Below are 25,448 nucleotides of genomic sequence, written 5' to 3' on the forward strand. Positions count from 1 at the left end.
AAATTCTTTTTTTTTTTTTTAAATCCATGTTTACCGGCTAGAAGAGCCGCTTCACTGTCTGCGTCGGAGTGTCTTTCTTGACACGTTACTATGACCGGTGGTATAATATGATACCTGTCGGCAGCAATGTGTATCGCGTCGCCTGCACGCACGTGCAAGCATGAACGTGGGATATTAAAAAGAAATACATACTAGCAGTAAAGAAACAAAAAAAAAAAAAAAAACATGGGGAACATTGAAGAAAAAATGTTCTTGGACCACCTTACGGTACATTTAAAGCTAATGGTTCCCAAATTATACCGAATCAGAGTACAGGAAAGAAATGTTCGGTATAGCGAGTCCCACGTCTGTGATGACGTCTGTGATGACGTCTGTGATAACGTCTGTGATGACGTCTGTGATGACGTCTGTGATGACACGTGAGCCACATACCTGCTCTCTGGCTTGAGGTTCTCCACGGCCGTGTGCGTCTGGTTGGTGGTCAGTATGGACACCTCCTCCCCATTTGGTCCTTTAGTGGTGGACACGACTTCGTACTCTGACGACAGGAGCACATTACCAAATGATACGCTCTCATCACCTTGTTACCAGGTGGATCCGACAGCTCTGAATACACGCAATTAGTTTATTACAACCCCATTATGAAGTACGGCTTATGGGAAAGTGCAACTTGATGATGAGAATGGACACACAAGCAAACATAGAGGGGTTTCGAACCCTTTCTGAGGTGTTCTGTGTACGATTTCTTCGTGTTCGCGGTACCTCTGGTTTCGTTGTCCGACTTCTGCCAGTCGAGGATGATGAAAGACGGGCATCCCTCCACGGTAACCACGGTGAGGTTGGAGGGAGGGCTGCGGGGAGGAGCGGTCACGTTCTGGTCGCCGGCCTCCTCGTCGGGGAAGTAGCTGAGGGAGGAGGTGATGGAGCACGGCTCGTCCGGCTTTTTATCCGTCTTGTATATCACGTGGGGAGCTGCAGACGACATTCATTTATAGCTTCAAACGATTGAGAGAGAGCCGACGATGATTTCAATCAAGGGCCGTGATGTCGTCTTACCGACGAAGCGCTTCTTGCCCATGATGTCTACGTCGGAGGCAGGCAAGGGCCTGAATATGGAAGAGTTTTCATTTATGTCAAACGGGCTGGCTGAAAAGAAGACAGGAGAGAGGAGTCGGGGTTACATCGGGTGTGCCAGCAGTCCCTGGCAGTTCTCGCCGTCCTCATTTTCACAGCGTTGGGTCGATGACCAGCCAGCTCAGCACCTGCTCTTGCCAGAAACTTGGGCTCTTCGTCTTCCTCTGAATCCGGATGTGATAAAAAATGCTCTCTTTCGTTACCTTACTGTAGGCGTCACGCCTGCATGCCAACATCTCTTGATTTATATCGCATGCATACATCGACTAAAAGTTTAAAAAAAAAAATATATATATATATTTTCTCTTGTGCATGGAGGTGTACTCAATTCTGTTTCTAACAGGTTGTAACAACGGCTTATAAAGAAGGTGCACTCGTGTCACTCGTACTGTTTACTGCCGGAGCCGAGGTCGTCGTGTGCTGCTGTCTGTGCTCAAGCTTGGGCTTGGCTGTAACCAGAGGGAATGTCTTCAAGATGGACTCCTTGTCTCCCTGTTTCAGGTCCATGGGTTTGTCTGAGGACAGAGCAGAAGGAGGAGGAGGAGGAGGAGGAGGAGGAGAGATCAGTTGTTTCGCTGTCGTCATCGTCATCTGGGTGTCACACACAGTTGTGATACATCTGCTCTGGCCATCCTCACTGAGCAATTCAGTGGCGTTTTCCTGGCTGCTAGTAAAGATCGGAGCTTTCTTGTTGAGTCATATCTCTTGTGCTATTTAAAGGGGAGAAAGGTCACCCAGAATGTATCTGCTGAGACTAAGGGTGCCCAGATGCTCAGAACTGCGAACACACACACACACACACGCACGCACACACACACACACACACACAGACACACTGAGCTCTAGTGTTAAGATGAATGCGGTTTGGATTATTAGTAAACACGTTCCCTCCACACTGACGCACTGCAAACTGATTTAGGAGTTTTGTGTGTGTGTTTCAAACGATGGCTTAAGAGTTAAGCCGGAGTGGTTCTCAAACTACAACGAAAGGCGTAGAGGTATTACAGCCGAGATATAGTTAATTTGTGGATAAATCGTATTCATGTGGGATCAACAAACAAACAAGAGTGCTTTCAGACTCGCATGGGTAATAAAGATTTAGTATAAAAAAGCTTCATTCAGACCACAACAACTACAAAAACACGAAAACATTCAACACAGGCATGTTTTTTGAAAGGGAAATAAGTATAGAGGCATAACAAGGCAAGAAAATACCCCACAAAAAACTAATAAAAAAATCGGGCTGCCAAGGCCGTTAATCTAGAACGTTATATAATAGTGTAGTGTAAAAACGTTCTACTGGGGGTTTTCTGTAAAGAACTATTTATTGGCTGGGTGCGCTGACTTCCTGGAGTCTCCACTTTCGTTACCTTTGGACAGAACCAAGCGAGCTGCTTCCTCTTGGTGCTAAATTAAGTTAAGCCTACCTGGCTTCATATTTACCGTACGGACGTGGTGTCGCTCTCAGACGGAAATCTAATTAACATTTTTTATTCCTATAACTAAACTTTTGCTGGTTTTGCTAACTCCAACGTGGCCGACGGTGGATACGAATTCAAACGTTTTTCAAGCAGCAGCGGGACGCATACAATGAGTCTGCATCAAAAGGAGGAACAGTTTGAGAACCACTGGCTAAAGAAGTAGCTTAAGGCAATAATTACAGTATACAGGACAAGGTGCAGCAGTGGTCAGTGTTTCCCTCACCGTGGTCACTAGGCTTCCCCACCAGGTTGGGTCTCTTGTGGACGGGAATAAGGGGACGCAGGACTGCAGGGACTTGTGGGGAAACAAGAGTCCATTTCAGATTAAGAATCATATTGATACAGAACAGGTGGTCGGCACTGAAGAAGAGATACAAGACAAAAAATGAACACTGAAAACAAGTGTTATTGGTTATTTGCAATAATGATGAAAGAATGTCAAGGCTACAAGCAACAATAATGCACATTAAGGACGACGAGGGGATCGCATGTGAAACTCTGAAAAGTCACTTTGTGAAGCGCTGCCACAGAGTAGAGCCATTGGACTCTGACTAATGAAAACCATGTCAGTGTTGAAAAACGTTGCAACTATGAACCAACGCTTTAACCACCCACCCAAAAATCCCCACAAGAATAACATGGTTTACATTTAAAAAGTCCTTACTGCATCCTAAACAAGAACGTGAGAGTGCAGATCCAACCATTTGTGCATGATGCTGGCTGCCTTCTGCGAATAAATAATGTTGGATCTGATGCTGTTTGACCTCCACGGAGAAAACAATCAAATAAAGAGTTAAACTGAGCTATAAACTGTATTATTGAGCACAAGGATTGAATTGGCTTTAATGAACTGGGTAAGTAATTCACAAGGCTTTGTAACACATTAGCTACAAACTGTCAATCCCAGATATCTTAATATATTAGGGTTCTGAAATTATGTATTGTTGTTAAACAAGCCTAATGTCCTACATATTTGGATAGGGTGCTATCCAAAGAGGTTAGGTGTGAAAGCACCCTCAGCGGTGGTGGTGAAACAGGCTTTTCCACTCCCTTCACCATTTCTCATGTCCTTATCTAAGAGATTCATTAATGATAACTCTTGTCAACAACATTCTGTAATTGTCCAATTGTTGAGGCCAAACATTTTGTCTTGGATTAGTTTCCTCCCACAGAGCTGACCTAAATCAGCATTAATCAGTGATCTCTGGTCATCTACTCCCAAGAGAAAGAGTTGAGGCTATCAAGACAAACTAAACAACATCTGGCAGCAAGTTCAAGGATCAGTTCTGAGAATACATTCAAGGTGGGCCTCTTAGTACAACATGGTACAACTGACAGAAAATGACAAACATATGCTCGTACAGAAAGTTACACAATATGGCGATGAAGTAATGTAAGTGCCAGTCTCAAGGTAGACAGAAGACGGGGTTATGCGTAGTGAAGGACAGACAGTTGAGAAGAGCAATGTCATATTTTAATTGGGCAGGAAATGAGCATAGGGCCAATGGGATCTAATGTGAAGAGATGTGAGCCTTGGTACCCCCAGCGGTTACGTCACAGGTTTGATTCTGGTGATTCTGTTGATTGTCAACTTCTCTCTCTCTCGCCACAATTTCTACACTGCGCTGTGTCAAATAAAGTTAAAAAAATGCACCAAAAAGTCAAATTGCAAATTTGGCACCTTACATGGTAGTCTGCCATCAGTGTGTGAATGTGTGTTAACGTTGGCATGTGTTGTAAAGCCATAGATAAATGAGATACAGCGGGTGTGTTTGGTTTGCTGTCGCACAATAAACCCCTCAGACGGCAGGCCGAGTCTCTGCCGTGCCAAAGGCCTAGGATTCAGTTCTGTAATGTAAAACAGCAGCAGCGGTGTGAGCGCTGGCTTCTGTCAAATAACTTCATCTTTAGGGCGAGAATGTGAAAATAGATGCAATCAAAACACAAAGACTAAAAAGTTCAGTCCAGAAATATATTCCCACTGAAATACAAACCAGTGTCTCACACCACTGGGCTTTGTTGCTTTTGCAACACATACTCAGATTTCATGGATGGGATTTATGGATGGACACTCTCAATTACGTACCTGCAGTCCACCACAAGCAGATTTTTGAAACAATTTAAAAGTTGAAATGCCAATGTAAAACCGAGCGCTGTAAAACTGTCAAGGACACACTCTAATTCACGGCAGAAGCAAACTCCGTACCAGGTAATGTGTACAGTACAAAGTTGCAGAGTTTGTTGCAAGTCATTTACTTCATGGGGCGGGAAGGTGAACTATGTGTGAAGGTTACGTCTTTTTTAGAAAGGTAGAAACAGTAATAAGGAGCCTTGTGCTTGGACGTGTGTGCAGGTTGCCAGGCGGATAGACATAGTTTCTGTAGAGTTGCTTCCAGAGAGCCATGTGACTCCTTGAAGACCTCTGAAACTGTCAGTTTCCAGAAATAACACACACCAGCTGTGACATGGGACTGAAGCACAACCTCTCTTCACAACTCCGAACAAGGAGTGAGCAGAGTGTCATACATGTGGCCCAGACTTGGTTTACATTACTTGAGATGGATTCAATAACTCTAATTAACTGAGCCTGCCTGGCAGAATGGAAAGAATGTGATCAACCAAAAAAAAAGGACAAATCACATTCACCTTTCACAACAAGCAGGCTAAAGCTATTCTAAAATTCAAACCAGTTCCTGATTACAGGTCCATATGTGCAATAGACTAAACAATGTGAAGGGGACATGTATATGCTAAAATTAGAATTATGGCTTCAGTCTCAGTCAAGTATAAGCTATTGGCACAATTGGACAACACAGATCATGACCAGACACAAAACGTCACATTGACAGACAAGTTGACAATCACAAAGCATGAGAGGATCGTGTCAAAAGCACATATCAGTGGGACTGTGAGGGGCGGGATACAACAGTGCCTCTTAGGTTAGAGAATGAGGAACGCTGAAAGGTGGTTATCTTGGTTTGTCTTTACCAGGTTTCTCTCTCGACCACACCACAGGTTTAGGTAGAGCATTGCCCTTATGATGCGCCCCATCGGCTGTTGGAGGGAGAAAAAGGTCTGTTATATATTGATTTGTGTCACTGTGACAAACAAATACCAAATAAGAAGAACGTCAGAAAGGATGAATGCTTTTTGTCTTTCTTCTTACCATCTTACTGTCTAATGTCAGTCAAAAAGATGTAGACTTGTTTATGTCTTCAACTTGGTTTTACAGATGTTCTGGGTATACAAATGGGATTGCCATGAATGCAAAACCTTTAATTATGTCCTTTGACAGTTCACGTGCGGTTGTGTAGGTAGAGATACAGTGAGAGAAAGAAAAGAGAGACTGGCTATGGTAGCTATACTGTATGCATAGGGCTTGCTTGGCATGGGTAGTGTAAAATGTGATGTGTTCTGGCTAGTGCTGTGGCCAGACTTCCCACCCGGCCAGCAAGAGGGACCGTAAATTATATTAACGATCTTGACCCAAGAGATGTCCCTGCTGCTCGTGGTAAAACTGTGAAATACTCACGAGCACATATAGCAGAGCGTGGAGAGAAGAGGTAAAGAAGATTGAGCGGGAGAAGGACAAAGGTACACACATCCAAATGGCTATTGTGTGCATTCAAACACAGATCGTATGCCAAATCAAGAGCCAGTAGTTTTGTTTGCCTCTTTTTGTAGATGCATAGTTGCAGATGAGAGCCTGGAAGAGTGCTAACAGGAGAGTATAACCGGAGGTAGCTATTTGGGATAAAGGAATGAAAGGAATGTAAGTGCTCCATTACCCTCAGGTGTGCTGGAGCTGTGAGAGGATGTGAATGTCTTGGATGGAGAAAATGGTCTGCCACTATTACGAGTGGAATGAGGAGGAACCCGGGTGCGGGACTGCGTGGAGTTTCTTCCTGCTAGAGGTACTGATGAGCTAATGGGAGAACGAGGAACTTCAGCAACGGATTGCCTGAGGACGCCAGTACCTAGATGAGCAGAAAGGCAATTTGGGGGTTAGAGATGATCCACTTCTGACAGCTTGAGCGCTTTACCTAGATGGAATAAATGATAGAGCACATCAAAGAAAACAATGTAGAACACTGGACAATGACTGAAATGACAGAGAGGCATAAATGAGATTGAGAGATGAGATTGTTCTGGTTTTGAATGGGCCAGGGGTGAGGTGAGTGTGCTAAGCTGAAAATGGAGGTACACATGGAGGCAGGGGCAATGATGGGGTGGGGTGGGTTGTGTAGGATGGAGATGGAGATGGGGAAGCAGTGACATCATCCAATAGTTCGAAGTACAACTGAAAGCACTGGGTTCCATGTGACTTGACGAAAGCAGAGATGGTTATGGGACAAACTTGCCATTGTGTTTACCCTGATTGTAACTACCAGCCTTCTCTGTAGCCAGGGTGGGTCTTGGCAGAGGTTTGCCCTCTCCTGGAGGACTAGGAGCTGTATGAAAGAAAACTCACTATTTATCTAACATAGCACAAATTTATTATTTACTTTTAAAAGGGGCACAATAGAGATGATGGAAAATTATGTTATGTTATTGTATTTATATAAAAGCAGCTGTGGTATTTCTTGTCATCATGATATCTACGAAGAGTAAACTCTTTCATGTAGTCAGACAACTCTCAACTTTAGACTAGAGGAACAAATTATATAGTAAGTATATGGACTCTAACTGTGTCTTACCAATTGAGAACATTTAATCACTGTTTGCAGTTTATAAAAACAAAATCTACGTTAAAGATACATTTTAGCAACTCAAATCAAGATAACATCTATCTGGGTTTGACAACTTTTCCTCAAAAATAAACAACTAAACAACAGAAATTCAAATCAATATGCCCCTTTTAAAATGAAATTTAGATACGGTCTTAATACTTGATTGTGTGGATTGCCGATGGCAAAAAGAAGGGTCTTTACCCGTAGAAACTGCCTGCTTTGGGGTGACCTTGGTGGGATCAGAGTCGGTCCTGGTCTGAGATTGAAGCCCAGGTTGAGGTTGTGGCCTGGGTAGAGGTTCAAGTGGGGATTGAGTCTGGGCATTTGGTGAAGGTTGTGGTTGGGGAATGGGTTGAGTATGAGATACATGTTGAGCCTTGGTCGCTGTTGGAGGTTGTGCTTTGGGCATTGGCTTAATCTTTGGGTTGGGTTTTTGTTGGTCCCTTTTTCGGGGCTTTCCTTCAGGCTTTGGCTGCTTTTTTGTTTGAGGGCGTGTTTTGGGCTTAAGTTGGCTCTTTGATTGAGACTGAGTTCTAGCCTTGGGTTTGCTCTTTTGTTTAGGCTTTGTTTTGCGCTTGGGTTGAGAAAGACTGATCTTTGGTTTAGCTTCTGGTTGTTCCTTAGACTGCTGCTTGGAGGTTAGTTGAGGCTCTAGGTGGTTTTTTAATGGAAGTTGTGGGTTGGTCTTTGGTTGCGTTTGTGGCTGAGTTGTAGTTCTAAATTGTGGGGTTTTAATCATTGGTAGTGCTTGTTTGGTCTGATTTATGTGAAGGAGTGTTGGTTGATGTATTTGTGGATGTGCCAGAGGTTTGGGCTGGAGAAGTGTTGGAATTTTAGGCAGGGTCTTTGGATAGGGTTGTGTTTGACGTTGGGCCTGGTATTTGGGCTGGAGTGTTAGTTGAGGTCGTGGTTGGGCCTGGAGCGGGGTTGTGGTTTGAGGCTGTGATTGGGAATGTGTCTTTGGCCGAGATTGGGACTGAGGTTGGGTCTGGACTATGGGCTGAGATGTTGGTTGGGGTGGGGTCTGGAGTATGGTCTGGGATGTTGCTTGGGGTTGTGGATGGGTTTGGGGTATGGGCTTTGATGTGGGTTGGGGCTGTGGTTGCAGTTGGGTCTGGGGTATGGTCTGGGATGTTGCTTGGGGTTGTGGTTGGGTCTGGAGTATGGGCTGAGATGTTGGTTGGGGTTGGGTCTGGAGTATGGTCTGGAATGTTGTTTGGGGTTGTGGATGGGTTTGGGTTATGGGCTTTGATCTGGGTTGGGGCTGTGGTTGCGGTTGGGTCTGGGGTATGGTCTGGGATGTTGCTTGGGGTTGTGGTTGGGGCTGGGGTATGGGCTGGTATGTTGGGTGAGGTTTTGGTTGAACTTGGGTCTGGACTATGGGCTGAGATGTTGGTTGGGGTTGAGTCGGGAGTATGGTCTGAGATGTTGTTTGGGGTTGTGGATTGGTTTGGGGTATGGGCTTTGATGTGGGTTGGGGCTGTGGTTGCAGTTGGGTCTGGGGTATGGTCTGGGATGTTGCTTGGGGTTGTGGTTGGGTCTGGAGTATGGGCTGAGATGTTGGTTGGGGTTGGGTCTGGAGTATGGTCTGGAATGTTGTTTGGGGTTGTGGATGGGTTTGGGTTATGGGCTTTGATCTGGGTTGGGGCTCTGGCTGCGGTTGGGTCTGGGGTATGGTCTGGGATGTTGCTTGGGGTTGTGGTTGGGGCTGGGGTATGGGCGGGTATGTTGGGTGAGGTTTTGGTTGAAGTTGGGTCTGAGATGTTGGTTGGGGTTGAGTCGGGAGTATGGTCTGAGATGTTGTTTGGGGTTGTGGATGGGTTTGGGGTATGTGCTTTAATGTGGGTTTGGGTTGTGGTTGAGTCTGGAGTATGGTCTGGGATGTTGCTTGCGGTTGCGGTTGGGTCTGAGGAATGGGCTGGTATGTTGGGTGAGGTTTTGGTTGGGGTTGAGTCTGGAGTATGGGCTGGTATGTTGCTTGGAGTATTGGTTGCGGTTGGGTCTGGGGTATGGGCTGGTATGTTGGGTGAGGTTTTGGTTGGGGTTGAGTCTGGAGTATGGTCTGGGATGTTGCTTGGGGTTGTGGATGGGTTTGGGTTATGGGCTTTGATGTGGGTTGTGGCTGTGGTTGCGGTTGGGTCTGGGGTATGGTCTGGGATGTTACTTGTAGTTGGGGCTGGGGTATGGGCTGATATGTTGGGTGAGGTTTTGGTTGAAGTTGGGTCTGGACTATGGGCTGAGATGTTGGTTGAGGTTGAGTCGGGAGTATGGTCTGAGATGTTTGGGGTTGTGGATGGGTTTGGGGTATGGGCTTTAATGTGGGTTTGGGTTGTGGTTGAGTCTGGAGTATGGTCTGGGATGTTGCTCGCGGCTGGGTCTGAGGAATGGGCTGGTATGTTGGATGAGATTTTGGTTGTGGTTGAGTCTGGAGTATGGGCTGAGATGTTGTTTGGGGTTGAGTCTGGAGTATGGTCTGGGATGTTGCTTGGGGTTGTGGATGGGTTTGAGTCTGGGGTATGGGCTGGTATGTTGGGTGAGGTTTCGGTTGGGGTTGAGTCTGGAGTATGGTCTGGGATGTTGCTTGGGGTTGTGGATGGGTTTGGGTTATGGGCTTTGATGTGGGTTGGGGCTGTGGTTGCGGTTGAGTCTGGAGTATGGGATGGGATGTTGCTTGGGGTTGTGGATGAGTTTGGGGTATGGGCTTTGATGTAAGTGTGGGTTGTGGTTGAGTCTGGAGTAGGGTCTGGGATGTTGCTTGTGGTTGTGGTTGGGTCTGGGGTATGGCCTGGTATGTTGGGTGAGGTTTTGGTTGGGGTTGAGTCTCGAGTGTGGTCTGAGAAGTTGCTTGGAGTTGTGGATGTGTTTGGGGTATCGGCTTTGATGTAAGTTTGGGTTGTGGTTGAGTCTGGAGTAGGGTCTGGGATGTTGCTTGCGGTTGTGGTTGGGTCTGGGGTATGGGCTGGTATATTGGGTGAGGTTTCAGTTGGGGTTGAGTTTGGAGTATGGTCTGGGATGTTGCTTGGGGTTGTGGATGGGTTTGGGGTATGGGCTTTGATGTAAGTTGGGGTTGTGGTTGGGTCTGATGAAGAGGTGTTGGTTTAGGTCGAAGTTGAGGGGGAGCATTCCCCCATGGCTTTAGTTGAGGTTTTTGAGTTTGGGAATTAGGTTGTGGTGGTGGCCGATACTGCAATTGGAGGTGAAGATTTGGTTGAGGCTTTTGTTGTGGTTGACTCAGAAGATGCCCTCCATGTTCCTTTACATTTTTCTGAGTAACTGGCACAGATGTAATGGTGGCTGTAAAGTGTAGTGGAAGACGAGACTTGGGAGCTAACGTGACCGCCATGAAAGGAGGCAACACAGATGTGAAGAGGTCTCCTCCCCCTGGGTTGTATGAGAGAGAACATATAGCCATGAAGCTTACTGTACTTGAAAATATAATTTTAAAATATAATATTCTTTAGGAAGGGTTCTTTTACTAAATTTAATTCAAATATGTTATTTTATTGTCTAGAAAATGATAAAATACGGACATAAAGGCAGACAGGGATCAGCTAAAGTTTGAAGCTGAAGTACCAACAGCTACTGGCCTGAGAAATCACAGAGCTAAAGCAAAGGTTACACAATAATTTCTACCTAAATCATGTCTGATATGAGCGGATCCAATTTCAAAGGCAGACATACCATATGGAGGTATTTGAAATGTAACAGCCGTGTTACTATGAACAGACCAAGCTACCAGGGCTAGGAATCCTATGAGTGACGGCTATCCAAATCCAATGGCTATGCCTTCAAGATACTATGACAGATGAGGGTTTAATAATTGATGACTGATTGCTTGCTGTGGGATTTTGATGGGCCATTCTAAATTGATTGTTCAATCTGATCAGACATCAAGGGTAGTCAGAAAAGAGAGAGAGAGAGAGAGAGAGAGAGAGAGAGAGAAAGAGAGAGAGAACAACAGGAAGGCAAAGAAACCAATAGATAACATGACATTTGTAACATTTAGTTCCGCATCTCAACTGTATGGCCATGGTTTAAAATACCTTTGTTTTTGTGTGTTGTTGGTTAATTCAGTGGAATTAGCCAACCAACCAAACACAGGGAACATTGGCCAAATTATTATTTCTTTGAATTGTCTCCTGTATATTAAAAAGAAATGGAAAATATATCTGTGTCTCAATAGGGACTGGATCTTCCAACTCAACCTACGAATGCTAGACTGAATAACTGACTGGTGCTAAATTAATTGTGGGATAATGACGGCTACAGCTTAATATCCAGGTTGCATTTGAAGGAGCCTTTGGAATTGAACTAGTTGTTTGATGCATGCAGGTTGGTTGTTGGATGCATCCAAGCCCAACATTGTAACATAGCAATTTTATGACAAACCTTTAAAAGAATTTAGTAAGAATAAGGTTACCTGCAAATATAAGATAACGGCTGGAGAAAGAAATACGGAAGGACAGGGTAACACAAGAGAAGTAGATGATGAAAACTAGGCTTGGGACCCTGCTGGAGAGAGAGGAATGTCTGGTGCATGCAGTCATGCAGATTTCACATCCCCTGAGCTGCATTTAAAGCGAAAGCCTCAAGTTTGTAATCAGCAAAAATGGTGATGAATAATCATACTGTAACTACTGTCCAACATTAGCATATATAGTCTTATGAACTGATGCACGGTTGAGTAGGTAATTATGGGTTTACAAATGCCAAAGAAGAGAAATTACTGATTTTAAAACAATTTGACTGAGCGCCACCAACAACCCAGTCGCCAGAATGAAAATACATTTCATAAATAAAGTTTCATCGATAACAATTTAATTGTGAAACAATTTGGTTGGGTTTAGGCAATACAACTACTTAGTTGAAAAGATCATGGTTTGCATTAAAATAATGACTGTAACAACATCAAGCTTAAATAAACGCCCTTACCAGACTATCTTATGTAATGTTAACAAGGGTAACAACTTAGCGGAACAAAAGTAAAGTCATTGTTTATATTGTTTTTTTCGAATCGACACTAACAACAATCTGGGTGAAAGCCCTGTGTTTGTTTCCCATCCACCACCATTCACGCCCGCACGATTGCCCAAATTTCTGGTTTCTTATATTCGTTATCTTACAACGTAACTTTTGGTAGCGGTCGCTCTGTCACATGCTCTACACGTCGCTTGTACTTCGTCACTTCCTTTGACAAATGCAAAAACGCCAACATTCAACGTATCCATTGTCTAAAGCAATGTAAATACAATTCCTGGTGTATGGGCTAGCACCTTACAGGGTTCTTAGATAAAGTTCTTTCGATTATATATAGCAAATCAGTGTTACTTTTAAAAACAACTTTCCATACCCAACAGAAACTAGAAATCATTAATAATTTCTGCAAGCTTTGTTGCTTTGCTTAAATATCATGCAGCCAAGGCCGACACCATTGGTTTCCACAATGAGGATCTAGCCACTGTACTCAATCAGAGCATGCTATTCTTAATCATGCAGCTAATTACAAAGCATTGACAGCCTCTTCAATTACAGTCTGCCAAGTCTACAACTGCACACAGCCTGAATGAGAGCCATGAAGCTTTTTCAGAATGAACTATGGTTTACTGTTTACCGATTGGCAGTTTGATGGCCACAGGCAGTGTGGCTCCAGGGGTCGACAGAGATTCCTGTGTAGTAGTTGTGGTGGGAGCTGAGAAATATAGTGTACGTTAGTAGACCTGGGAGAAAAAAGTGAATAATGTATGTTCTGCAGAAAAAAACCCTTGTCTATGTGCAGGATAGGGAGGAAGAAGACAGGTAGAAAGGTCAGACATAAGGTCAAGAGTGTTTTTCTGACCTCTGAACTCCGCTTTAGGTCAGAAAAGTAATTACCAAGAGTGGTCTTTGGGACTATGTTCCGCAAATGAGGTAGCCTGCCCTTGGTCCTGTTATGGAGAACTGACATGGGAGAAAATATTTAGGTCAAGGTGTCACACATAAGATGTCCGCATAATCCTGAAAAAAAAGAGTTGTGTAAAAGGGTCAGTTGATAATGATCGCAACATTTCTTTATTTAAAATTACACACAGTACTGTGGGTTATTGTTAAATACACAATATTGATTTGAGCCACATTTGTAGATAGGTAAAGCAGAAAGACTCTATAATGAAAACTAAAAATGAACATAATTTGTGGTAGACTGGGTTGTTTTATTGGTCTTTATGCTAAACCCATCATCATGGACACACAGTTGGTGTGGCATTTACAACAAACCGGCCAGATGAAAATTGTGAAATGCAAAGAAAGTAAGACTTAATATGGTGAGTTCCTGTCTGAAAGAAACGATGAATCAAATGTTCTAGTTAAAATTCTTCCAGTGCTGAGTCTTAAAGCAGGGGGTCAGTGAGAATGCCTTATAATAAATATTTCTGAGCGGCAATAAATCATAGTATGTTATAAACATTCTGCTGCTGTAAAAGAAAAACAGGTTCAGTGGGTTTGACCAAAAGCAGCATGTCTCTATTGGCTTACCATGGCGTGCAGAAAAGGGGAAGGAGTGTTGAATTGGCGTTAAAGGTTTCTGAAGGGTGAAAGACAGACAGACTAGGGTTAGAATAGCTCATTCGTCTCTGTAACGAGTCAAAGTGTTGGCATTGACCTCAGCGCCATCTCTATATTCTCTGGACCTCTACTCTCTGTTGAATTAGTAAAGTCCCGGCTGAGGAGCTTGTTATTTCTAGTTTCCCTCTGGTAGGGCAAGTGTTGTCGCTGATGCTCAACAGCTGTGATGTTTTAAGAGTGCGGCACCGTGAGCGTGGCGCATTAGCCGCCCTCTGTCAGTAAATCAGTGCCACCTTTCTCATCTCAACTCGTTTCCATATCTCGTCTCCTTTTTTTTTTTTTTCCTTCTCGTCTTTATTTCTCTCCAGAAGTTTGCTAGTTACAGACAGCAGCTCTCTTGGCGTGGCCGGTCTTGGCTGCACTGGTGCTGTTTCCATTCAGTAGTTGGATGGAAAACCAATGAGGCAAACAACCCTGAGAATAGTATAAAGGCTCACGAAAGTCCTAGACATGGACTCTAAAGCATATTTTCTGTTCCAGATTAACACCCTGTTCCCAACAATATTTATTTAAGTGTACCTGTGAAGTCTTATTTGCTTATTCTCACACTAATTTCACTTAACATTTGTTTAACAACTCTGATGTAATAAAATCTACAACATAGAGCTTTATATTAGTTATAAGGCTTCGGCTGAACTTAGAAAAGGAATTGATTGTGTCTGATACATACCACAGGGTTAACGGGAGGCTTAAAGATTTTCTTGATCGCCTTCTCTAGAAATATGAAAACAAGATACAAATCAGTAAAGACATCAGAACTAAAAGCAAATTAAGAAACTAAACAAAACCACATCTTACAACTAAACACTTTGCTCAAGATGCATTTCGTCTCGGAAGAATCAATGAGAGAGTTCCTCAGACGTTAACCACAAACTAACTGCTTTTTGATTCAGATTGGTTAGTATCTCCTGCTGCTATTATGTAGAAAACACTGCTAAATTACCAAAATGATTCATCGCACAGATTTATACACAAAAAAAACTCAAGCAGAAGCTTTTAGAATAGAAAGAATAGAAAGAAATGAAGCAATACTTTCTCAGCTGTGTTACAGAACCAGATCTTTGTGATTGGACTGATCCTTTTTTCCTTTTTTTAAATAGGACTGGGCTGAAGTTCAGATTACTTTCTCTCACACTAATTACCAATCTTTCATTTAGCGGGTATGATGATTAAATACCAAAATAAAAAAAAACTCCAGGACTATTTAAAAACTATGAAAATATCCCCACTTGTTTAGAAGGCCCAGGGCTTAAGCTACCTATTTAAACCTACACGTCATCATGACATTACCAACACTGCATGGATCTCTTGTTGATTTACTTTCAAAGATACTTGTTTGTTGTCTATTTGCCACAGCTGGGGTACAGGGGCAATACCGGGTGAAAAGCCGACATCAAACGTACCCTCTATGCCCCCTGAGCTGATGTTGTGGATGACCGGCTTGCTCCACACTCCAGTGCCATCCTTGGAGCTGGGCTGAACACCAAACTCATAGACCGTGTTGGGCCTCAGGTTGTCGATGACCGTATCGCTAGTCGGGCAGGTTTGGTAGTTCCACTTCCTGCTCCTCTCACGAAAACGCACAGTGTAGTGTCTGAGCCGAGCAAGAACACAAAGATACATCAGTAAATCATCAGAAACTTAGACATTCAGAGGAAATTACATCAAGATGGACGACTGTCACAGTACATTAAGATACCATGAAATCGAATTGTCTTGTTCGGTATTCCAACAACGCTGACAATGTTCTAATGACTGCAGGGGTTTGATCTTCGTTTAGGCTAACACCTTTCATGTCGTTTAACACTGTTCATTCCTGCATGAACTGCACAGTCAGGATCCAATGCTTTGATTGCCACACTTCCAAAAGAAGATGCATGCTTCTATCCTTTTATTCAGAAGACACATGTGAAACTAATATTAGACACGAAACAAAGAAGAGACTTGATCCAAAAAGATAAGTAGGGTGGACTCTTAAACACCTGTCTTGGATCCACTGCTCAATTACATGAGAGAGTTGAAGGAATAATTTACTGTTTGTGCAGTTATACCAGAGACTGTGTGGTAAGAGGAAAAGTCAGGTATCTTTTTCTATGCTTACCTAAACTACAATACATGACATGTGGCTGAAAACTGAACCTCCATGCATTAGTGTGATTCTCTTTTCAGAACACCTGTGCTTCTGTACCATTGGCCTCTCTATCTTTGCTCTGTTGCAGAAGAGCTGTTCAGTTCATGCTCAACAATGGTGAATGAAGCATTCTGGATCGTTAAAAAGCTTATTAAAAGACACAGAAAAAGTTCATTGTTGGCAGGTCCCATTGGGCTACTTTTGAAGTGGCTGCATTATCTTTCCATTTGGTTGTGCAGACCTATTTTGCGTGCAAATCAAATTATTAATATATACCCAAATTCTACTAAACTGATGACAGATCAGCATGCACACACGTGCAGCACGGCATAAGCCCACTTACACGTACATAGTTGAAATAACTGTTGAGGGAAAACTGATTTCAATGCTGGCAAACTAAACATTTACAGTGTCAGAATATTACAATACAGCAATGCTGTTGGACTTTAAAACATGTGTAAATGGTTTGAGTTCTTGTTCTTGTGTTGGGCTGGTTTTGATCAACCATTGGGGTGGTTTTGCTACACAACCCTGGAACCAATTATAATCTGCTAACTCTGTTTTGTGAAGGCAATTAAGGTACTTTAAAACCATCGGCGCTCAGATTTAAACAAAATAACTGCATCCAAATTGAGTCATAGCTTAACAGACATGACATACATATTTTTACATCCATTTACGCTTCCTGAAGATATCATAATCTGATGTCAGCCCATGTATGTTGCAAATAAACGTTCATAAATCCGTTTAGAAATCATAGAGAGCATATTCCGTACTCTCGAATATGACTCAGAATCACCACGTTTTCTTCAGTATTGAAGTAATACTGTGAAAGATGTCTGCATTCTCTTAGTGGAGGGCCAATTTCCAAAATGCAAACAAATACAGGGGCTCTAACTTGTATCTTACAGCTAGCTAGATATTTGAATCCATGGAAGCATTATATTTCCAGTTCTTGAAAATGTGCACTAGTGTGTAAGCTCACCCATCCTCAAGACACTCATTCATGACGTTGCCTTCATAGGGAGTCTTCAGCAGGGTCCCCCAGGACAGCAGCACTGAGGTGGGCGTCACTGACCCGATGACCAGGTGAAGCGGCTTCTTCAGTTCCACTTTACCTGAGAACAAATTGACATTTTACTCGAACCTCCACGTCGCCTTGACGATGACGATCTTGTCCTCTAAAACTTGCAGTACCATTACCTCTGCACTGCTTCTTCACCTCATTGGACGGGATGGGCTGAACGGCGATAAGGTACTTGGGCTCAGCATCTAAACGCAGAAGATACCTCGTAGGTTATCCTCTAAGCTCTCTCCGTGAATTAAAAGGTCGACATGCGAGTCCATTTCTTACCAAACTCCGTCTCGTACTGCTGTCCGTTCTCGGGCAGCTGAATGAACTGTTTGGAGAACATGCTGCTGCCGTAGCCCAGGATGTAACCCTCGAGCTTGGTGTCAGCGTCGGGATGCAAAAACTTCATCACGATGGTGTCTCCCGTGGCGTTGATGCGGACCTTCATGTTCTGACGTCTCACTGTGGAGAGGAAACGTTGATTTTGAGAATTTCATTTTTCGGACACAGCAAAGTGCAAGAAGGCCCAAATATTTCTGCACACTTCTTCAGTCCAATGCCAGTATTTAAAAGTTAAAACCACAAGATGTCCGTCATTATAGAGTGAGGGTGAATTACAGACAGCAACCAGGAATTCCAAATACATATTAAAGTCAAATTGTCACTTTATTGTCACTTCTTCCATTTGTGCAAACATACAGAAGATCTGAAAGTACATTTCTCTCTCGTCCAACATGAAGTGATTGTAGTAATAATAATAATAAAGTAAAGTAATAAAGTGCAAAACAGATAACAACAACAAAGAACATGTAGACAACATATAAGGTAAGAACTATAAAAAAAAGTTTGTATTTATTTCCGCCTAATAAAAAAGACGGAAATACTGCAAAACATTTTTACAAGATTGCAGCCCAAGCAACCCTCAGAAAAACCTCTCTTCTTTCTGTTTATGCGATGAGAAAGTGGAGATGATGTAATGCTTTTCTGTGTGTTTCTCTCCCTCTCTCTCGTACTCGCGTGGTATAGTAGAGGAAGTTTGGTTGCATCTTCTTACCAATCAGGCTATGCAGTAGAGTATATGATCTTTATATAAGTCTGAACACTTTGTATGCCATATGATTGTTAAAAGGTAGTTGTCACCTTCCAAACTAATTCAAACATTATTGACTGAAATGTGTACGTGTATGAAGCGAGTCTCGGTACAGTGAGGCATATATATATATATATATATATATATATATATAAAAGTTTAAAAAACCACAACTATTGAAATGACAAGCAGCTCAAGTACGAAAAATTTGATATATTTATCTTGGTTCTGCTATATCAACCAGGTATGCTAGCAATTAGCCAGTTTCTAACAGACGGGCTAATCATGATCAGATAACGCGAATGAGGACAGCTGGGCCAGAAGTGTGACTTATGACTGACAGTTGGCCAACGCTTGTGTAAAACAATAAATAACCAGACCAGCGCAGTCTTGAATGATAAATGGTGAGCCGTGAATTAAAGCCTGTTTTTATGACCTTGTGGTTGGGTTTTTTATCCTATTCACTGTGAGTAAAGACCGTCTCAAATCAATACAGAATTAAGAACATATTTATGAATTAAATATTATTTCCACGCTCTGTTTCTTTTCATTTTTTTAAGCAGTGGAAATCATAAATGAGTCTATGGAGACCTAAACCTACCGAAGTCTGCGAGGCTTAACACTATGGACTTTCTGCCTGGATTATGACTTGTAATATACTCTCCAGAGCAAGTCCGTGGCTCATATTTCAGCATTAAATGAAATAGTGGAACTTTTCATGAGGAATACTGCCAGAAAGTCGCCAGATGCCAAAACAGACACAGGCAGTGAAAAAGAGGGGAAGCCCTGAATTTGAAAAAAAATACCCTCATGCTTTTCCAGCTATGTGCTTTGCTATCAAAACTGCATTTGTTGTGATTCTTCCATCAATATTTCCAATAAAACATGAGGGAGATTGGCTCTGAGGGAAAGAAGGGGCTCAGAGAATCATTAGGAAACTTCTGGCAGTGTGTATTCAACTCCAGTACAAGCAAACACTGGCTCGGTCCCACAACAATCCGTCCAGAGCCCGGGCCATTTGGCCCACACACCGCTCAGGGGCTGTTAAGACTAATCAGTATTTCCACAGTTAAATGAATAAAGCTTTAGGAACAAAAAATCCAGTCACATTCCTGTTAATCAATCAACTGCAGCACAAAGGAAAACTATTGACATTCAGCAAGCCAGAAAGAAATCTGCCAAAACCACAAGGTCATCCCATTTGTTTTGTGTGGACGAATAATGAATAATGAGGAAAATAATGTTCGACTACCAGCATCTCTGTCGGTGACTCTGACACTGTCAAACACATGACATTATTAAAAGATTTACAACCTTGTCAAAAGACATGTAACTAAAGTATAATGGGATCCATAATCTTACCCTTAATAATCATGGGGATGGATTGCTGAACAGACCTACCAGGCAGAAAACTCTCTTTTTCATAAATGGATGTTGGAAGTAACTACAAAAACACATAAAATGACCAAAAAGAGAAGCCACATACAGAAAGAGACGCAAAAAGACGATGAAGAGATGCAAAAAGACTCAAAAAGGCTATAAAGAGACGCAAAAAGACTATAAAGAGATGCAACAAGACGCAAAAGGCTATAAAGAAACGCAAAAAGACTATAAAGAGATGCAAAAAGATGCAAAAAGACTCAAAAAGGCTATAAAGAGACGCAAAAAGACTATAAAGAGATGCAATAAGTCACAAAAAGGCTATAAAGAGATGCAAAAAGACTATAAAGAGACGCAAAAAGATATAAAGAGATGCAAAAAGACGCAAAAAGGCTATAGAGACGCAAAAAGACTATAAAGAGATGCAAAAAGACTATAAAGAGATGCAAAGACTATAAAGAGATGCCTAAAGACGCAAAAAGACTATAAAGAGAAGCAAAAAGAGATGCAAAAAGACTATAAAGAGATGCAAAGACTATAAAGAGATGCAAAAAGACTATAAAGAGACGCAAAAAGATATAAAGAGATGCAAAAAGATGCAAAAAGGCCATAAAGAGACGCAAAAAGACTATAAAGAGATGCAAAAAGACTCAAAAAGGCTATAAAGAGATGCAAAAAGACTATAAAGAGATGCAAAAAGACGCAAAAAGGCTATAAAGAGATGCAAAAAGACTATAAAGAGATGCAAAAAGAGGCAAAAACACTATAAAGAGACGCAAAAAGACTATACAAAGATGCAAAAGACTATGAAGAGACGCAAAACAACAACACAGAGAAGCAGAACGACCACTAAGAGATGCAAATGAGCCATTGTCTCATAATTGTTCATGTTAATAACCAAAATAACAAAGGGACATGTTTAGAGCAAACATGCCATCTGTGCCATGATAAATACATATTTTGATCCCTATGTCATGGAGAAATGATGACAAAGTCTGGAGCCGGCTTCTCACTCAGATTACTTGCACAGCCTATGAGATAATACATCCTGGGAATCTAATAGTGAAGACTATTCCCTTCAATTAAAACAGAACATAAGCAGTCTGCCCCACTCATGCATAATGTAACTCGTCAACGATTACTATATCCATCAACAAAACGCTGGGAATCAGCCAATAAACAATGCCACATTGTTCAATGAACGTCTCCCCATTATTATAAGTATTCATCCTGTTTTTGGACCGATATCAAGAGGATGTAATCCTGCTGGCCCGAGAAGCAGAAACACCCTTAAACTGGAAACTCAATCTTGGCTTAGCAGAGCATCTATCTGGGATCACCAGCAGTGATGGATGGTCCTCCGGGAAAGGGAGTATGTTAATGGGGTTGTCAACAAAACATGCTTACTTTGAACTGTTATTTTTACGCGTGTTTGGCAAATGAATATTACAATTTTCTGTGTGCTCTTTCATGCCCCCACTGTCTCTCTTCTCCTCTGTCGGTTAACACGAGGAGCATTAAAGTAAACCTCTGAGAATGAATATGCTTCGATCGAGACTTTTCCAATCATGTTGATGTGTGAACTAATGAACTATAAATATCTTAAGCAAAGCCTCGAAAAGAGAGGAAAAAAATAATCCTTGGAACAAGACTACAAGGCTTGTTTTGTTTTAAAAAATGTGCAATGGAAAATAACTTTTTCCGCTCTTTGAAACGAATGTGCTGGTATTGGTGGAAGGAGGTGACATAATAATGAAGTCATGACAGTGTGTCTTTGAGCATCTGAACATCACAGCAGTGCTCTACAGACTGCATACACCCCTGAGCAGTGGTGGACTCATGCTGTCTGGGCCGGCAAGAAAGAAATATATAAAAAATGAGGTTAGGGCACCAGAACGTCTTCTAGCATGTAAGGCAGCCTATGTAGCACCAGCTTCACATTTACCCCACTGTAAGGGCACCGTAGAGGGCACTTCATCAAATGTACCCCACTGGAAGGGCACCATAGAGGGAACTTCGTCACATGTACCCCACTGGAAGGGCACCCTAGAGGGCACTTCATCACATGTACCCCACTGGAAGGGCACCCAAGAGGGCACTTCATCACATGTACCCCACTGGAAGGGCACCCAAGAGTGCACATCATCACATGTACCCCACTGGAAGGGCACCCAAGAGGGCACTTCATCTCATTAACCCCACTGGAAGGGCACCCTAGAGGGCACTTCCTCACATTTACCCCACTGGAAGGGCACCCTAGAGGGCACTTCATCACATGTACCCCACTGGAAGGGCACCATAGAGGGCACTTCATCCTGTTTACCCCACTGGAAGGGCACCATAGAGGGAACTTCGTCACATGTACCCCACTGGAAGGGCACCCTAGAGGGCACTTCATCACATGTACCCCACTGGAAGGGCACCCAAGAGGGCACATCATCACATGTACCCCACTGGAAGGGCACCCTAGAGGGCACTTCATCACATGTACCCCATTGGAAGGGCACCCAAGAGTGCACATCATCACATGTACCCCACTGGAAGGGCACCCAAGAGGGCACTTCATCTCATTTACCCCACTGGAAGGGCACCCTAGAGGGCACTTCATCACATGTACCCCACTGGAAGGGCACCCAAGAGGGCACATCATCACATGTACCCCACTGGAAGGGCACCCAAAAGGGCACTTCATCACATTTACCCCACTGGAAGGGCACCCTAGAGGGCACTTCATCACATGTACCCCACTGGAAGGGCACCCAAGAGGGCACTTCATCACATTTACCCCACGGGAAGGGCACCCTAGAGGGCACATCATCTCATTTACCCAACTGGAAGGGCACTCTAGAGGGCACTTCATCACATGTACCCCACTGGAAGGGCACCCTAGAAGGCACTTCATTAAATGTACCCCACTGGAAGGGCACACAAGAGGGCACTTCATCAAATGTACCCCACTGGAAGGGCACCCTAGAGGGAACTTCATCACATTTACCACACTGGAAGGGCACCCTAGAGGGCACTTTATCACTCTTACCCCACTGGAAGGGCACCCTAGAGGGAACTTCATCACATTTACCCCACTAGAAGGGCACATAAGAGGGCACTTCATCACATGTACCCGACTGGAAGGGCCCCCAAGAGGCACTTCATCACTCTTACCCCACTGGAAGGGCACCCTAGAGGGCACTTCATCACTCTTACCCCACTGGAAGGGCACCCAAGAGGGCACTTCATCACATTTACCCCACTGGAAGGGCACCCTAGAGGGCACTTCTTCATGGTGTATCTTATATGGAAGCATCCAAGAGGGCACTTTTCCTGAAGGTTTGTTCAAGAAAAGCATCACCCCCCTCTTCCGCTACCACTGCCCCTGACCGGTATGCCCTATAAATATTAGTGCAATATATTGTTCTACAGCCCCATGTATCACGATTTTACGCAGCTCTGGCTCCCGGTGTTTCAGCCTTAGGTCTTGGAAGAAGCGAGGCAGGAGAGGGGAGTTAGCGTCCAGCCCCGTAGAGAGAGTGGTTTTTATAGCCCCTTGGCAAAAAAAAAAGAAAGTCACCTTTATTTAAAGCAATGAAGTGTGAATATATGTCTGAGCCTAGTTCCAAACAAAGCACAGAGGGTCTGAAACACCATGCCGGTCACTCCAACTCTCACACTATATATTATTCCCTCTGTCAAATTCAACATAGGAACAGCTGTTTTCGCCTCCCCTGTGGAGCTGCTCCATCCCATCCCTCTCCTCCTTCATTCAATCTTTGCCTAAATATACGTGTCAGCAACTAGCTTTCAATCAACCTGATGCTTAGTGACTTCCTAGAGTGCTCTGAATTCATCTGTTTTCTTCCACACTTCCTCCTTCCACATGTATTAATCTGCAACATGAAACGTGGCCATGTTTTGTCTGGTTCAGCAGATGCTTCCAGGCCATATGTTGTCATAAAGTATTTTACAAAAAGAGCATCTGCGCATGTAAATGAGAATCAGAAGCCGTGGGAAGTACAGATTATCTAACCGTATACCTGTCAACTCTAAGGTGCATTCTACATCTATAACACGAGAAAGCAAACGCACCTCATTGCATCACATGTGTTACTCTAAAACTAGGGCCTCGATCTACCATTGTTTCAACTCTCATCCCAAAGAAATAACACACGGTTTCCTTTCATCTGGCTCCAAAGCTGCACACTGCAGATTTGTCTGCAGGCCGTGTTCAGCCAGCATGTTACGCACTGGGCGAGGCCTTTTCTCCACGGGGCTCACCTCTTTATATCCACTCCAGTTCGATCACCTCAAATCACCTTTACTGCCATCGAAAGCCTTCGAAGGGGCCCCCGGGTTTAACAAAGCATAGAGTCAGACATGTAGTGTGTATGCAAGTGTGTGTGTGTGTGTGTGCAGTGGGATAATGAGACAACATGGAAAGCGTACGTAGAAAATTCCCTATTTTTTTTAAAGAATGTTGTGAGAATCACAATCAGACAATCCTTTTCAAAGTGAGTAATTATTGATTAAAAACCTGAAAATTGTGATTTGGTTTGAATATGTTTTATGTAATGCAAAGACGCTGTCATAATCTCCATGTTGTCGTTAATAGTTTTGGAAACACTTCGAAAAAAAAACAAGATTTGGCCCAAAAAAAGGATCCGTCTGCTGCAAATGTCGTAAAAAATCTCTGCAGGTGGTTTGAGAAAAAATGCATTAATAAGAGTTCTAATAGTTGAATAGTTTCATAAATGAAAAATAATTACCCAATTTACAAACTCATCTGCTGAGGGGGGCTCAGTTCCAGGAAAGTCATCTACAAGTCTGACCTCTGACCCGCAAACCTGGAAACACTGTCGTTAAAACCTGCTCACCTCATTTCAGGGAAATATGAATATACCACCAGGATCGTAAAAAACAGTTATTTCTAATTGACAGTCTGGTGGGTGGGGCTTCGAAAACCATAACTTAAATAACTAAACAATACAATTAGGATCTATTGATTGTTCACATAATTAAAATACAGCAAATGGGTTCATTTCTTTACAACTTGGCAACCAATATGGTACGATGCTCTTTCAACAAAACCAAAATCTGTAAACTTTCTTTACGATGTTTCAAACAATATGCGTATCCATCACTGAAAAGACTTTGTAGTCACCGGTCGTCCCAATATGGTTACACAACCCTTCCTCACACAAATCCATCACACTAAACAAGACACACTGTCTCTCCAAGCGTATTCCCAGCATGCATTTTGGCACAAAGGCAGAAAGAGATCCATGGAAAAGCCATTAACGCATCACAGGGCTAACACGGAAGGACGATCACACTGACTTTCACTTTGACTGTGGGAAGGACACCCGCAGGAGACGGACGACCACAATAACCAACAAACGCACTCGCTTTCGCACGCACTCCCTTACGTCTCCAGATGTGGCCGTAAGCAGCACCTACCTCTGCTCCTGCGGGGAGTTGAAGGGCCGGAGAGAACAATCCCTGTGAAGAAGACCACGAGGAGCAGGACCAGCAAGCCGTGGGAGTGTTGCTGCATCCCCATCGTCCTCTCAGTCGCGGTTGGCTCTGAGACTCGGGGAGTAACAAGCTGCCCCTTGATCTGCGTGAGCTCAGTTCAGAAATGCAGAAGAAGAAGAAAAAAAAGATGCCGCCACCTCGGCCGATTGGATGAATCTCTGCTAACAGGTTGAGTTAATGTGTGCTGCAGGAGTCAGGCTGGGTGTTACCGGAGTGGCCAGACTACTTCTCTGGGAGCTGGCGGCTCTCAGGACTAGTGCAGCTCACTGGACTGGACTTCTGGCTGCTCCTGCACCATCTA

The 25,448-nt window shown here is 43.3% G+C and overlaps 1 protein-coding gene across 1 annotated transcript in view; it reads right to left on the minus strand.

Moving 5' to 3' along the window:
- Positions 1–25,172, minus strand: part of LOC117750433 (target of Nesh-SH3-like) — a 28,759-nt gene extending 3,587 nt beyond the window's left edge. The window contains 19 exon segments of the mRNA XM_034561656.1: positions 433–538; positions 763–972; positions 1,057–1,146; positions 1,524–1,649; positions 2,839–2,910; positions 5,604–5,669; positions 6,404–6,592; positions 6,989–7,066; positions 7,547–8,598; positions 10,480–10,726; positions 12,957–13,034; positions 13,217–13,282; positions 13,856–13,904; positions 14,616–14,659; positions 15,349–15,539; positions 17,062–17,194; positions 17,280–17,348; positions 17,431–17,610; positions 25,070–25,172. Coding sequence (XP_034417547.1) covers positions 433–538; positions 763–972; positions 1,057–1,146; positions 1,524–1,649; positions 2,839–2,910; positions 5,604–5,669; positions 6,404–6,592; positions 6,989–7,066; positions 7,547–8,598; positions 10,480–10,726; positions 12,957–13,034; positions 13,217–13,282; positions 13,856–13,904; positions 14,616–14,659; positions 15,349–15,539; positions 17,062–17,194; positions 17,280–17,348; positions 17,431–17,610; positions 25,070–25,172 — 3,149 coding nt within the window.
- Positions 25,173–25,448: the final 276 nt, after the last annotated feature.

This window comes from Cyclopterus lumpus, chromosome 21, assembly GCF_009769545.1.
Source record: "Cyclopterus lumpus isolate fCycLum1 chromosome 21, fCycLum1.pri, whole genome shotgun sequence".
Taxonomy (NCBI): Eukaryota; Metazoa; Chordata; class Actinopteri; order Perciformes; family Cyclopteridae; genus Cyclopterus; species Cyclopterus lumpus.